General features: G+C 32.5%; 1 protein-coding gene across 3 annotated transcripts in view; it reads right to left on the bottom strand.

The window, feature by feature from the left end:
- LOC106871151 (solute carrier family 12 member 4) overlaps window positions 1-15,000 on the bottom strand; it is a 187,968-nt gene that overhangs the window by 59,710 nt on the left and 113,258 nt on the right. For all 3 annotated transcript variants that reach the window (XM_052966163.1, XM_052966165.1, XM_052966173.1), the window contains 5 exons: window positions 11,769-11,851; window positions 6,584-6,697; window positions 5,585-5,731; window positions 4,530-4,715; window positions 1,435-1,646 (listed from right to left, as the gene is read on the bottom strand). In XM_052966163.1, coding sequence (XP_052822123.1) covers window positions 1,435-1,646; window positions 4,530-4,715; window positions 5,585-5,731; window positions 6,584-6,697; window positions 11,769-11,851 — 742 coding nt within the window. The remainder of the gene's footprint in view (window positions 1-1,434; window positions 1,647-4,529; window positions 4,716-5,584; window positions 5,732-6,583; window positions 6,698-11,768; window positions 11,852-15,000) is intronic.

The raw sequence follows: 15,000 nt of genomic DNA, 5'->3' as shown, positions 1-15,000 counted from the left end.
TACATGGAGTCTGCTACTACCTCTAGCAAGTCAGTTCTTGATAGGAAACGATCAATTCATACCAAACAAACAAACTGTTGAAGCTGTGAATAAGTGAATGAACCAAAATCTACACAGGAGTGCATGAAAAACAGCAAAAGCTCTTGATATTTCGAAATTGTCAGGGTACAGGAGTTTTGAAGAGAATTTAAAGCTAACTGCATACAAGAAACAACCATGGCAATTAATTTCAGCAGATTCCAAGAAGAAACAACTTGACAGGGGTAAAACCATGTTAGCTGAGATGAAGCACACTGCTAACAAAGTGTTGACCTGATCTGATGAGAAGATCTTCACTGACGAGGCAGTTACCAATAGGCAGAATGACAGGCTTTATGCATGTAATGCAGGAGACTTGCCTGAAGGTAACAGGAGTCATTTATGCTGTCAGAAGCCAATTTTACTCATGGTGTGGGCTGCAGTTGCATCTGATGGGCCCAAGCCTCTCTTGATCTTCATTGATGCTGGTGTCAAGGTCAACAGAGAAGTTTATGTGGAACTGTTGGATGAAAAAGTGTTAACCTGGGTCACAGAAACTTTTGGTGACCATTACATCTTCACTCAAGATGGAGCTCTGGCCCATGCATCCAATTTGACATAGCAGTGGTGCAAAGAGCACTTCAGTAGTTTTTTGTGACAAGACAATATGGCCTCCCTCAAATCCAGTCATCAATCCCATGGACTTCGCTATCTGGTCCATCTAGAGAGTAATGCTTCTGATCACCCCTATTCAAATGTGTCAGATCTGAAGGAAGCCCTTCTGTCTTCATGAGTCAAGTTGGATGAAGAGGTGGTATGGTGCTCACACAACTTAGTGACTAACCATTTGTAGGCTATGGTCAAGGCGAAAGGTGGTCCTTTTGAAATGTAATTACTACAATGGATTGACAATTTAAATTAGAACACATGTGCTAAATTTCATTATTCTACCCTCAGTTTATTTTAAATAATTAAGAAATATCAATGGGTAAATCTTTCTGGGGACAACCTGAAGATTAACATGTATCATTTGTGAAATTCCTTGTCATCATTATCATGGTCATTCATATTATATTTCATTACCAGTTAAAGCAAAGTAAAGCATAGTACAGTGAGATAACTAACTTATGATTATGTTAAAAATTTATGCTAGCTAATTAACTATGTCATAGAGAAAAGCTCATAACACTGCTTTCTTGAGTCACCCTGACAACAGTTCTACTTTGAATGTTTGTCATAAGATAAAAAATCAGGCTATAAAAATATCTACTCCAAATGTACTGGAATTAACCTCCCCACCTCAAACAAAACCTCACAAATCAATTAAAAACAACAACTAAATAAATATATAAACAGAATCATTGCTGTGATTTTAATTATAAGCAGATTATTGATAAATAAATATAATTTACTTACTTTATACTTCGATTCTCATTGGTGACAAATATTCCAATATATATACTAATAATGGACAATATGACACAGGCCAACGAAAGGGTGGCAAACTTGCTGACAAATCTGACACCAATAAAGACGAAAGTGGACAGTAAAATTAATGTAGCTGTTCCATATATTCGAAAGTTGTGATACATGTCATCAAATATTGACATCTGGGGTGCAATATATGTCTGAAATTAGAAAGAAAAGAAATTTTTGTCATATTAATCCTATACTTAAATACAAATGGAATCAATACTTTACCATATAAATGATAATGGATAGCACAAAGATGGTAATTAAATAGAATAAATGTTAACTACATCTGTCCCCAGTTATAGCTACAGAACCAGAAATGCAGTTGATAAAGGTAAAGATAATTCAGAAAGTAACCAAACAGAGTGATGAGACTAAAGACAATAAGTCATATAGTTTAGCAGATGACTGCTTCTTCTAACCGAATCTTCCTAGACCTCAGTAATATCTATTTTTTAGTAAATGAACTGGTGTTACCTTTAGAAAATAAGGCTTACTAAATATTTTATGGAATACAAATAGCATTCAAATTTTATTGATATTATATATTAGTTTGTTATAATGGAATATGCATTATTTCTAACACTGATTCATATTTTAAAAAAATCTTTATTATAGATTGAGCATCTCAACTACTTTCATGTATATGAATCATTCATAAATGACTTTTTTGTGAATCCATTCACCTGAGCTGATTGTGAAAGATTCACTTATCACCATACTGCAATCATAGCTTACAGATGTGAAGGTGCATGGCTCAGTGGTCAGAGCATCACGAGATAGTCAGTTTGATTCCCAGATCAGGATGTACATTGTGTTCTTGAGCAAGACACTTTATTTTATGTTGCTCCAATTCACTCAGCTGTAAAAATGAGTTGTGATGTCACTGGTGCCAAGCTGTATGGACCTTTGCCTTTCCATTGGATAACATCAATGGCACGGAGAGGAGAAGCTGGTATGCATGGGTAATTGCTGGTCTTCTATAAACAACCTTTCCTGGACTTGTTCCTCAGAGGTTAACTTTCTAGGTGTAATTCCATGGTCATTCATGATGAGTGAGGTCTTTACTCTAGTGTACATATGTCTTGTTTTTCTTCTCTGTCTCTTTCACCATTACTCTAATACTTTCTGCTATTCTGAACTAGGCAGCTATATAACACCTGTGGCAAAGCCCACCTATACTCTTCTCATCATCTTTATTGTCTCAGTGAACCTAGCTTTAAGTATTTTGTTCCCCACCTTGGAAGAGATGCATTCTTCCCTTCAGAATTTGACAAACAAAGAAATTCAATTGCATCAACCATACCTGTCTGGGAGGTCATAGGCACTACTCCCTCTCTTTAGTAAAAAACAAAAACAAAAAAAATCTCTCTAATGCAAATTAATCTAGCTTCCATTTGCTTGGTTCCTTTTAATCTAATCTTTCAGTTGCTAATGGTAACAGTTCTCTTCAGAGATTTTTACATTACACTTACAATATGTCCCCAGTGAAGCTTTGATATTTTGGCAAAAATGTATTAAATGCTTCACTAATGATCTAAAAATTATGGAATTAACTATTTTATATATGTTTGGACAACAAGTCTTCAGTGACCCCTATTTCAAGCCTTATGTTTCCAACATTGTCAAATCCTTAATCATGAAAGGCTGAATATTTTGTTTAGAGCAGTGCTACTCAAAGTGGTGGTCCGTGGACTGGTGTCAGTCTGTGAGCCATCAGCTGCTGGTATGCAGCAAGTTTCCAGAAAAGAAAGAAACATAAAATGCTTATAAAATACTTATGTAATATCGTACTATTTGTTTACAAAATAAATATAAGATAAAAAAAATTGTCAACTTTTATTTTATTCTTTATATATATTGGTTCTGGTATATATTAATATTACTAAGAAATATTAATGGTCCCTGGCACATTGAAAAAAAAAATGCTGGTATACCACATCAGATAGTTTGAGAAGCACTGGTTTAGAGCACTCTGATACTACGAAACCCAATCCTACACCCAACTACTTAGTATTGTACTAGAAGATTGATTTCTTCACAGACTTTTAACACTAACACCCTAGATCATATTCAAAAGAAAATCATATGATTAACTAAATGACATATTTCATAATATATCTTCAATTTCTAATTCATCATGGGGTTATGCTCTCATTGTTTTTACAATTTCTCCAACTACAGAAAACTTTGCTTTTCAAAACTTACTGGTTACACTCTGCTACCCCCCATCCATCATCTCTATACTGCATTTTTCTCACAATACACACACTCTCTCTTTCTCTCACACACACACACACACATATTGCATAAATTCCTACATTCTGACAGTTTCTTTTCTCATGTTTTTCTGCTATGCACTTCATTTTATCTCATCCTTTCTGTAATTGAGATTGTCATCCAATGTGTTAAAGAGTAATACCATTTATCCATGGAGACACTAATTAAAACAATTATCACTAATAATATAGGTTCAAATATAGGTGGATGGTTAAGAAATTCGCTTTACAACAACAGTGTTCTGGGTTCAATCTCACTGTGTGGCACTCTAGGCAAGTGTCTTTTATATTGTCAAGTTGATGCAAGCAGCATCTGGTCGACAGAAACTGAGTGGAAGCCTGTTTGTGTATACATATGTTGTGTGTGTGTGTAATCATAACAAGAGTTTCTAAATATGAGAGAGAGAGAGCATCATTAGTTTTCTTGGGTTTTGCAGTTCCACTTTTATGTTTGGCAATGTGTAAAACCATTATGTATAATTGCCTTTATTACAAATATTCTTATTAATCAATATTTTAAAATGTTTAATCACAGACACATTTTTAATGCTAATCTTCTGAGATGGAGAACTTTAATCTATGAATCTGTCATTGACCTATGCTGCCACTTTGCACCTGACATGAGACATTACTTATAATCTGTTTATTTTATGATATTTTTTTCAATCTTTTCCAATTTAGTCATTGATTTCAGATGATGAAGGGGTAATTTAGTAAAAACAGTCAAAAACAGAAATGTTAAATCAAACATAGACTTACTAGTAAAATTTCCACAGCACCAATGATGTACATCGACGATGCTACAGAAGTGCCAAGATAGAATAAAATACCAACAGCACCACCAAACTCTGGTCCCAGAGACCTTGATATCATGAAATATGACCCTCCAGCAGGAACTACACCATTAGTGGCAATAGCACTCATGGAGATTGAAGTTAGTAATGTCTGCAATAGAATCAATAGAAAAGTTAATATTTTATTAATATGAAATCACATACTAGTTTGATATTTCTGTATAGTAATACAGTTAATCTTTTATTTGCTTATGATATTTTTTTAAAAGAGGATATAAACATAAGCCAATTAATAGGTAGGAGTCATTTACCATTTGTTTAGACATTAAGCAGAATATTTAAGATCACTGATTACATAATAACAATGACATAGTGCAGTGTCTTAGACTGCAGTACATGTGAAGGTATGTGGCTAAGCAGTTAGGGTATTTGGCTCATGATTTTGTAAGGTCTTGAGTTTGATACCCAGTGGCATGTTGTGTTCTTGAGCGAGACACTTTATTTTGCATTGCTCCAGTTCACTCAGCTGGCAAAAATGTGTTATACCTGCAATTCAAAGGGACAGCCTTGTCACATTCTGTGTCATGCTGAATCTTCTTGAGAACTACGTTAAGGATACACATTTCTGTGGAGTGCTCAGCCACTTGCAAGTTAATTTCATGAGCAGGCTGTTCCATCGATCAGTTCAACAGGAACCTTTGTTGTCATAACTGACAGAGTGCTAGTTTATTTATATTTTTCTCTTTTTATTATGTAATTATATATATATAATCTGCCTTATCAAAGCACCTGAAAGGAACATTATTCATAAACTTTCTCCAAAACAAAAATGAATATCAGAAAGACAGAAATATGAAGATAGAATTATTGTTTACTAGGAAGAGAAACAAGGAATTTAAATATATTAGGCAGCAATAAGAAAAAAATGTTTATAAGGAATTATAGCCATGATATTTGGTTTCTAAGCTGAACGTAGTTGGGGGTAAAAGGACAACACATCAATATTGAAAAATTACTTACCGTGGAACAGCAGACGATCACTATCAAAAAACTTTCTATGGCACCAGCAGATCCTACAATCCAGGTCATGCGTACAAACAGCAGAACACCGAATATATTTTGAATGCAGGGCAGGTACACTCCCATCAATGTTCCTAGCTTGGCTCCCTGGAAACAAAAGAAAAAACCTCAATCTTCTTTGTAAATTAATGACCCGGTTTATAATAATTTCCTGAAATGTAACATAATTTTTCTGTAGTTTATTGAAATAGTTCACTCATGCAAATTATGTACAAGGTTCATCATAAACTTGGAAATTCTCCATTATAGAACTTAAAGTGTCATTACTCTGTAGAGTGAGTATCACAAAAGTTATGATAGCCATCATAACTTGGTTTAAAGACAGGTATCCTGGCTCAGCTAAATCATTTGTCATGATTAGTTTTGTTATATTTCAGGTTGGTCATTTTCTTTTCTTGCCAAATAAACACACTCACTATATATTTGATCTTTATTCAATTATTATTGTTCTCATTTTGTCTCATGTCCATTGTATAGAAATCTTTTGTCACAGACATGTGACCTCTTCAGTGACTCTTCCATCCCATGTGTGGGATAGAAGAGTCACTGAAGAGGTCACAGGTGTGGTGATAAATGATTTCCAGACAATGGACATGAGACAAAATGAGAACAATAATAAACAAGTGAAAAACAAATATATAGTGCATGTATTTATTTGACAAGGAAAAAAAAAACGACCATCCTGAAATATAATAATATCTGTTTGTACAGATGATTTCACATCAGGAATCTTGCAAAACAAATTCATAGACATGACTAATTTGTTCTCTATGAATTAGAGTATCTTCCTTTAAAATGATATAGCACTCTGAGTAAAACAGGAGTAAATATCAAAGTATTTAAGAACAGATTATAAAGAGTTATATAGTACAAAATATGAAAAATCTTCTGTAAAATAACCATTATGATATATAATGACTATTATAATCATGCACTCACCTTGCTCTTTTTTGGTGCAGCCTCTTCCTCTTCGAGGTTAGGAGCAATTCCTGCTTGGTAATTACCAATTCGATTGATAATATTCGAAACTTTACCTCTTCGTTGTAAATCTTCCTAAAATGTTTAAATCAAAGATAAAGAAATAAAAAGGAAATACAATGATGAATATTTTAAAGAAATTAAGAAAATAAAAATTTAAACAAACAGTTGTAGATTTATTATTGAATGAAAATCTGAAAAGTGCACAAGTCTTATTTGGCTTTGGCTTAATGATTTAACGTCAGTAATTACAACAGTAATACAATAACTTTCATAATATTCATTATTTCCCAATAATTTTCTTAGCCTATATAATAACAAATTATTTAACACTTATGGCTTCTGTCTGTGAAACAGACTTCTAGCTAAGGTAGTTAGTTGGCAGTTTGTCATGAATACTAAGCAATGTTGGTTTATTCTACACACAGGGCAGAAGATTTATAGGGTAGGAAAATAAAAGTACATGCTATTCTTGTCTTTTTTCCAGAGCGCTGGTGATATGGATGCTACTTGGTATCAAAACAGTGTCCTGAAACTATCTTGTATGGAGATTTACTTCTAATCCATGACTCAGCCATATTAGATTTTGTTTCATCATGTTCAATTGCTCTTACTTCAAGTTGAGACAAAATAAATGCAAGTAAAGATAAAGGTGCTGTAAAATCTTAATGCAAATTATATATATATAATTAGTTCTATATTAGAAGAGTATACTCTTCTAATATATAACTAATTGACTTTAAATATAATACATTAATTTACTCTATACTAAATATTGTATTAATAAATAGATAAATAAACACATTTACATTTGCATAAAATATAATAATATCTCCTGGTTTTATCTCTATAAATATAAAAGCAACAATTAATCACTTTTATTCTCTTACATTTATGGTTTACACATGGAAGAGGAAAGGGATGATGGGAATTCTATCTCTACACAACCATTACAGATTCTTAGCACGGATTTTTGCTATGGATTTATTTATAGGAATAATTTTTTAAACAACACCCTTCACATTCGATTTTAAATAGTATTTCCTTCATTCAATTTCCTCCAGTGACATTTATCCTTTTCTCTGATGAGTGGATATACTTCCCAACGATGCTTATCAACTTTTGATTTCATTTTGAGAGGTAGTATGTTCATGAAGTGATTGTAAGAACTTTCAAAACTTTAAAAAAAAAAATTCTTTAATGATCATAGGTGTACTTTATCTATTTATTAATACAATATTGTTTATATTATGTACTTATCACTCCTGTGATTTTAAGATATAACTTTTCCTACTTTTACTCTCTAATATATAATCGCTCTCATTGAATCTCTAAATATCTTTTTAAGGCTTTGGACATTTCTCATATCAAGAGCACTTATCTGAAATCCAGTACACCATGTTTTCAAAGGACATATTTGATTATGTTCTATAGTTAAGAAGTTCACATAGCAGCTATATAATTATGGAAGTGGTCTTGTTATATGCAGCTTGGTAAGTGCCTTCTACTGTAGAGTTGTAGCATAGAACCATGCCTTTTGTAGTGAAATTTGGTTGAAAGAAACAATGCAAAAGCCTATTGTACATGTGTGTGTATATTCTGGATTATCAAATTGTGTCACTTTATGTCAAAAAAGTAACTGAACTTTCAATAAATAGAAGTGGATGAAATAAATTTTGAAATAGATATTGGGCTTGATAAAACTTTCGATGAAAACTAACTAAAGGTTGTACTTTAGCACGAACATAGTCCAATGACTGAAACCAGTAAAAGAATAAAGGAATTGCAATTGAGCATAATTTTGTCGGAAGGAAAAAGGCTAACAGCCAGAGTATGGCTAATGTAGTATATTTTGAGACATGTAAAAGGCATTGACTACACTCTTAGAATGGTTGGCATTAATAATAGCATCCAGTCAAATCAGATTGGAGCCTGGTACGGCTCTCCGGTCCCAGTCAAACTGTCTAACCCATGTTGGTATGGAAAACAGTTGTTAAATGATGATGATGATGATGATGATGATGAATCAGCATATATTTTCCAAGATAAAAGGAAAACACAAACAAATATACATACTCATGCACACACACACACATTTTTATTTTTCTTGAAGCAGTCTTTTGCCATTCTGAGTTTTGCCTGTTGGTGAACAAGGTCTTCAGGCAAGTTATATTTATATACACAATGGGCTTCTTCCAGTTTTCATCTACCAAATCCACTCACAAGCCCAAAGGTGCCATGCAGTGGGACTGGACCTGAAGAAATGCGGTTGGGAAGCAAGCTTCCTAATCAGAAAGCCACATCTGCATCTATGTGTGCATTGACTATGATATACTTAGTATTTTCAACTATTTCTCTGATTCATGAAGAATAATGATCTAAAATGTATTAGATAGGCTTGACTATGTGTCACAATATCTTTCCAAAATCATTCTATACCAGAACCACTAAGCCTTTATTTAAAGAGCAATTAACTTGTCAACATATATAATATAAATGCTAAGATAACTAGGTCAATACATAATGAGATATAATCCTTAAAATTTACGGTGGTTAGTGCTTATTTACATTGGTGCGACTCAATTCAGTGAAAGCCAAAAACTGAAATATGCTGGGGTACACATATTTTGTTTACCTACAATAAACAAGAATTAGATCTCAATCTGAAGCTGATTCAGGAGAATGTCTGGCATCAAAAATGTATAAAAAGAAATCCCATATAATGAAGTACAATAAACAAAAGCTTTTAGCCATTTCAAGTTCATGTATGTGAGTCCCTCAGAATTCCAACATAAGTAAAAAGCTGGGAATTTTATTGGGGAGGATACAGCCAATTATATATAATTGACCTTATATTTGGTCAGCACTTATTTACTTGACACTGAAACTAAATAAACATATATAAAATGAACTCAAAAGTATACTAAAAAGTTTAAATTTAATACTTAACTACAGTTATTATTTCAAAGCATATAATTAGAGTAACTTAACTCTGTGTGTGTTCGATGTGTGTGTGTATGTATATATATATATATATATATATATATATATATATTAGCTCATGCTGGCATGGGTTTTATTTATGTAGATCATAACATAGCTTCATCCATTTTGATATACAGTGCATTACATTTGTGGAGATTTGAAATTTACATATACAATTTCCCCCCCTTTTACCAGTTCTACTTTGGTCTGGTTCTACTGAAATTACCTCCCACCATCAACTTAAAGTCTTATATTCCACAGGTGACATGCAAATATGTGTTACATGATCATTTCACCATTGTAAGTACTTAACATATCAGCCAATGATTTTAATGTTCAGATGTTTTATCACCTGAATTCTGCTCGGTATTACATATCTAATAAGCCATACCTGATTTATCCCACATTCAATAATATGTCTTTCTACAAGGTAACAATATGCTTACAAATGTTTCACACAGTTATCCCTTTGCATAGTAAGTCACAACCTTTGTGTTGCTGTTGCCTAACCTCAAGTCAATCCTGACTAAGCCATCCAGTGTGACCATCCCATCTTTTTATATATATCTAAAACTACTTTGTCCTATGTGCTATTCCATATTAATACAACAGGATGTAATTTAAGGGGAATTTACTGCTATTTCTAGCAGACAAAGTAACTCTGCAGAGGCTTTTTGTTGACTCACACAACATTTGCTGCCAAACATCTGGAGGATCTTCCATTATTTTCTAATCTTAGTCTCTATGCTTTTACTGGAACCAACAGCAGTAAATTACAATAAACCCCTAGAGAGTAAAGATACTCAGTCACTCAATTTCTTTGTTCAGTTTAGACAGCTGAATAAGAGATAACCCAATGAAATAGCAAACATTGAATGGCTCATCATTTCAAATCTTACCAAAGTAGATAAGCCTGATTAAATAAAACTAACAAAACATTATCAAAACTATATTTTTTTAAAGTGAAAACTGAGTGCTTTTTAACAACAATTATAAGTTCCTGCAGGTATTCCCATCGCTACTTTGGCTAGTACAATGAAGTTTATTCTATACCGAGGAGATCTAATTTTATAAAAAACATGTCCTGAGTTGTTTCACATACTCACTGACAGAGTAAAAAAAAAAAACCAAAACAATATTACTTTCATAACATAATTATTTCTAATTAACTTTTTAATGATCCTGTATTAACTATGTCAACAAGTAGTCTTGCAACTTGACTCAGATTTATTACTATTAGTACACCAGTGACTTTCAGACATGTCTGTTTGGAAAATTGGTATTTTTGCATTAAAATAGATTCCATACATCATGAGTGTCATAATTTATTAATAGCTTTATATTTAATGATAAGAATTTAACAGAAACAGTAAATCAAAGCTAGCCTAGCTGTTATGGTTTATATTCAAGTTTGATTTTCATTCTTAGGAAGTCATAGAATTTATTTACATTATGAAAAATTAATCCGTGAATTATAAAGTTGCTCAACATTGCACAGAAGAATACTGTAACGTTAGCATTATATATGATTATATGTTATTTCTTGTCCTTTCTTCTTTCTTTACAGGCTCTTTTGTTATTCATTAATATTTTGATTGCACTTCATAGTTTTCTTTATAGATTCACTGTTTTCATTTCTCTAAATCCATCTCAACACATTCTTGACTCACTCACCTATTCGTATTTTCTTTTCCTATATCTCAATGTGATTTATAGTCTTCCTTTGCTTTATATTCTTAAGATTACAGATTTCTTTTATTCCTTTCTAACAATGGACATACAGCATAATTACCAATAAATTGTTTTAAAACTTAAGTACTCATTGTCACTTTTCAGTCTTCTTTAAGTTAACTGATATAATACCAATCAGTCAATTGAGTGAAGGATTTGGATTCTGTGAAAGTGATGCACTGAAACTAGTGGTAACCTGAAGAGGATCGGAAAATAGATTTTTTTTTTTTTTTTTAGTTTGTTAAAGCAACAATAACTTGATAGGTGCTTTTTGATGAGAATAGGAATGAAATGACCAAAAGTAGTGGGTTCAAATTTGATGCTAGTATTTCAGTATTTTGTGTGTTCCTGGAACAAATACTTTACTATACTGGAAATCTTAAGTGCACACACATACCAACAAGCACAAACACAAAAAACAAAAACTTACCTCATAAAGAGCCAACTGATGATGTCCAATATCGTCATTGTTATCGGTCAATGGTTCATGCTCTCGATTCTGAGTGTTTTCACCTGAATATAACAAACCAGGTAAATGTAATGGAAATACAAATAATTAGAAGATTATATCTTTATTTCACTTGAACCAACACTTAATTAAATGTAGCTTCATTTAACCAACGCTAAAGAATGCTCCATGTAATTCCATGGTCTATTTAACCATCTATTAATGTATGTGTGTGTGTATGTGTGTGCAAGCATATATGTATATATGAGATTACAACAAAAGTATGGATAAAAAAATTTCAGATATAAGAGAAAATCTTTCTTTTCTCTAATATTTCAGGACATTTTTTCATAAAAAGCAATCTTTTGAAAGAGAAATCTTATCCAAATGTTTATATCACTTGTATAAGTTAATTATGTTTTGATTATTATAAACCCATTAAAATGTCAAAAACTACTGCATTCACAATAACAAGCTCTAAATAAGGAAAGACTTATTATTTACTTATAATATTTCTCCTTTACAGCAGTATCAAAGTTTGAATTACAGAAATTTTGATTAGCATTTATAAAGTTACCATATTTCAAATGTTTTCAAGGATGTGTTTACAACTTTTCATGTTCATAGCTTCAGGATACAGTGAAATATTAAATAACTGATGAAATATTATGAAAGTCTGGGAGGTTTGATATTATCCTTGTAAACAGTGTAATAGATTTCTTTATAGAAATTTTTAAAAATATTTTCAGGCAAAGAAATACCAAAGAAATTCCAATGGACCATCAACAACAACAATAATAATAATCCTTTCTACTACAGGCACAAGGCCTGGAATTTGTGGGGAGTGGGCTAGTCGATTACATTGACCCCAGTACTTGACTGGTTCTTAATTTATTGACCCTGAAAGAATAAAAGGCAAAGTCAATCTTGGTGGAATTTGAACTCAGAACACCAGCAGATGAAATACTGCTAAGCATTTCGCCCAATATGCTAACAATTCTGCTAGCTCACCACCTTAACAACAACAGCAACAACAACAATAATAATAATAACAATGATTTCCAATTTTGGTACAAGGCCAGCAATTTTGAGGGGAGGGGGAAGTTGGTAACATTGACTCACAATGTCCAACTGGCACTTATTTTATCAACTCTAAAAGGATGAAAGGTAAAGTTGACCTTGGTGGCATTTGAACTCAGAACATAAAGCAGCATAATGGTTCTGTCAGCTTGCCACCTTAATGATGATGATGATAATAATTTCTTACTAAGACAGATATAACACAGCTTAGTTTAACCTCCCTATCAGGTCCTTGGGTGCCTTTAGAGATCAGTCATTTGTAAGAATTCAGACCAAACCTCTTGGTTCCTCCATGTCTACGTCATTCCAGCAGACATTGATCTGCAGAAGTTCAGATTGAGCATTAAACCCCATGAAGTACCCCAGTTTGGTACTGTGGTTGACAGAGGACATGAGGACTGTTAGACGGCCACCATTCTTACCACATGGTTGATTTATACTCTTCCCCCATACTTAAAAAACCTCAAGTATATAAGGGGTCATAGAAATATAAAGTTGAAATATTTATGCAACACATAAGGATGTAATAGTTGCAACTAAGAATTGAAATTAAATTATGGATTTGATTCACTGACAAATTAATATTACATTACATTACCTACCCACCATAACAACAATGACGTTGTTAACATTGGCACAAGGTTAAGCATTTTGTGAAGAGGGTATTATTGATCAAACTGACCCCAGTATTTCACTTATACCTTATTTTATCCACCTGAAAGGGTGAAAGACATTAGTGGGATTTAAAGGCCTGACATAGGGCCCAGTAATGAAATACTGCAAAGCAGGTTGTTTGACCTTCTAATGATTCAGCCAGTCCAACCACTGCAATAACAATAACACAAAAAAATTATTTTCCTATACAGACACAAATTTATAGAGAAAGAGTGAATAAGTGATGTAAAGTTCAGACCCATTATCAAGGCATTCACAATGAATATAGTCAAAACCATTTCCTGTTTAACTTTAAACCAGTTCTTATTGTCACGCTTATGATCAAAGATATAACATCAAACATTCTGTCATTTTAGGATTACATTACTAAATGTGTTTTTTCTCATTTAAAGATGTTGAAGTGTGATTTGAGAGTGGTTTGGCTGAAAACTCTAGCAGATTGTGCAACTATGTAGAAGTTCCCTCATAGATTAAAACTCAAGAGTGTTGCATTACTGCACACAAGTCCAATGTTAATGATGATGATAATAATGATAATGATAATCCTTTCTACTATAGGCACAAGGCTTGACAATTTGTGGGAGGGGACAAGTCAATTACATCGACTCCAGTGTTTCACTGGTACTTAATTTATTTGCCCTGAAAGGATGAAATGTAAAGTCAACTTTGGCAGAATTTGAACTCAGAATGTAGTGATGCGCAAAATACTGCTTAGCTTTTCACCCAGTAAATTAAATTGTCTTTTCAACTCTAAGTAGAATGAAGGAAATAGTCAATGTTAACAAGATTTGAACTCAGAATGTAAAGAGATCAAAATACTACAACTATTACTAATATGCAAGGTTATATATGTATGTATTAGATCAAAATACATAAGTGCCTTATGTCTATCCAATTTGCAGAAACTACAAACATATTTTAACTGTATATTTAACTCTAACTACATCACAATACCTTCACAAGCATGACAAGGCAGTCAATGATTATTATAGGAAAACATGAAGAAAAAATATGAACATTCCAAAATTATGCATGCACTAACTAGAAGTTTTGAGGAAGTATAAACATAAATATTTCCAGGGTTATACAGTTAGATACAGCTAAAAGGAAGAACTAATAATTTTGTCATGATCAAAAATAAAAAGATTAAAGGTGTATATATGTCAAACTGGTTAAAATATCACAGTAGGAAAGAGAAGAGTTGTGATACATGTACAAATATAAAAATACTAGCTTTTCTTAGATTCTGAGCATACTCAAAAAAGAAACAGGAAAAATTGAAAACGCTAAGACATAATCTCCAGAAATAAGGTGAAAATACTTCTTGTTAGAAGCTGGCTGTGTTTTCAAAAAGAGTATAAAATATTACTGTATGCATGTACATATATACATATGTATGTATGTATGTATGTATGTATGTATGTATGTTTGTATGTATATGTGTATGGGTGTATGTATG

Source organism: Octopus bimaculoides, chromosome 1, assembly GCF_001194135.2.
Source record: "Octopus bimaculoides isolate UCB-OBI-ISO-001 chromosome 1, ASM119413v2, whole genome shotgun sequence".
NCBI lineage: Eukaryota > Metazoa > Mollusca > Cephalopoda > Octopoda > Octopodidae > Octopus > Octopus bimaculoides.
The sequence above is the reverse complement of the archived record's forward strand: the minus strand, read 5'-3'. Positions and strand labels throughout refer to the sequence as shown.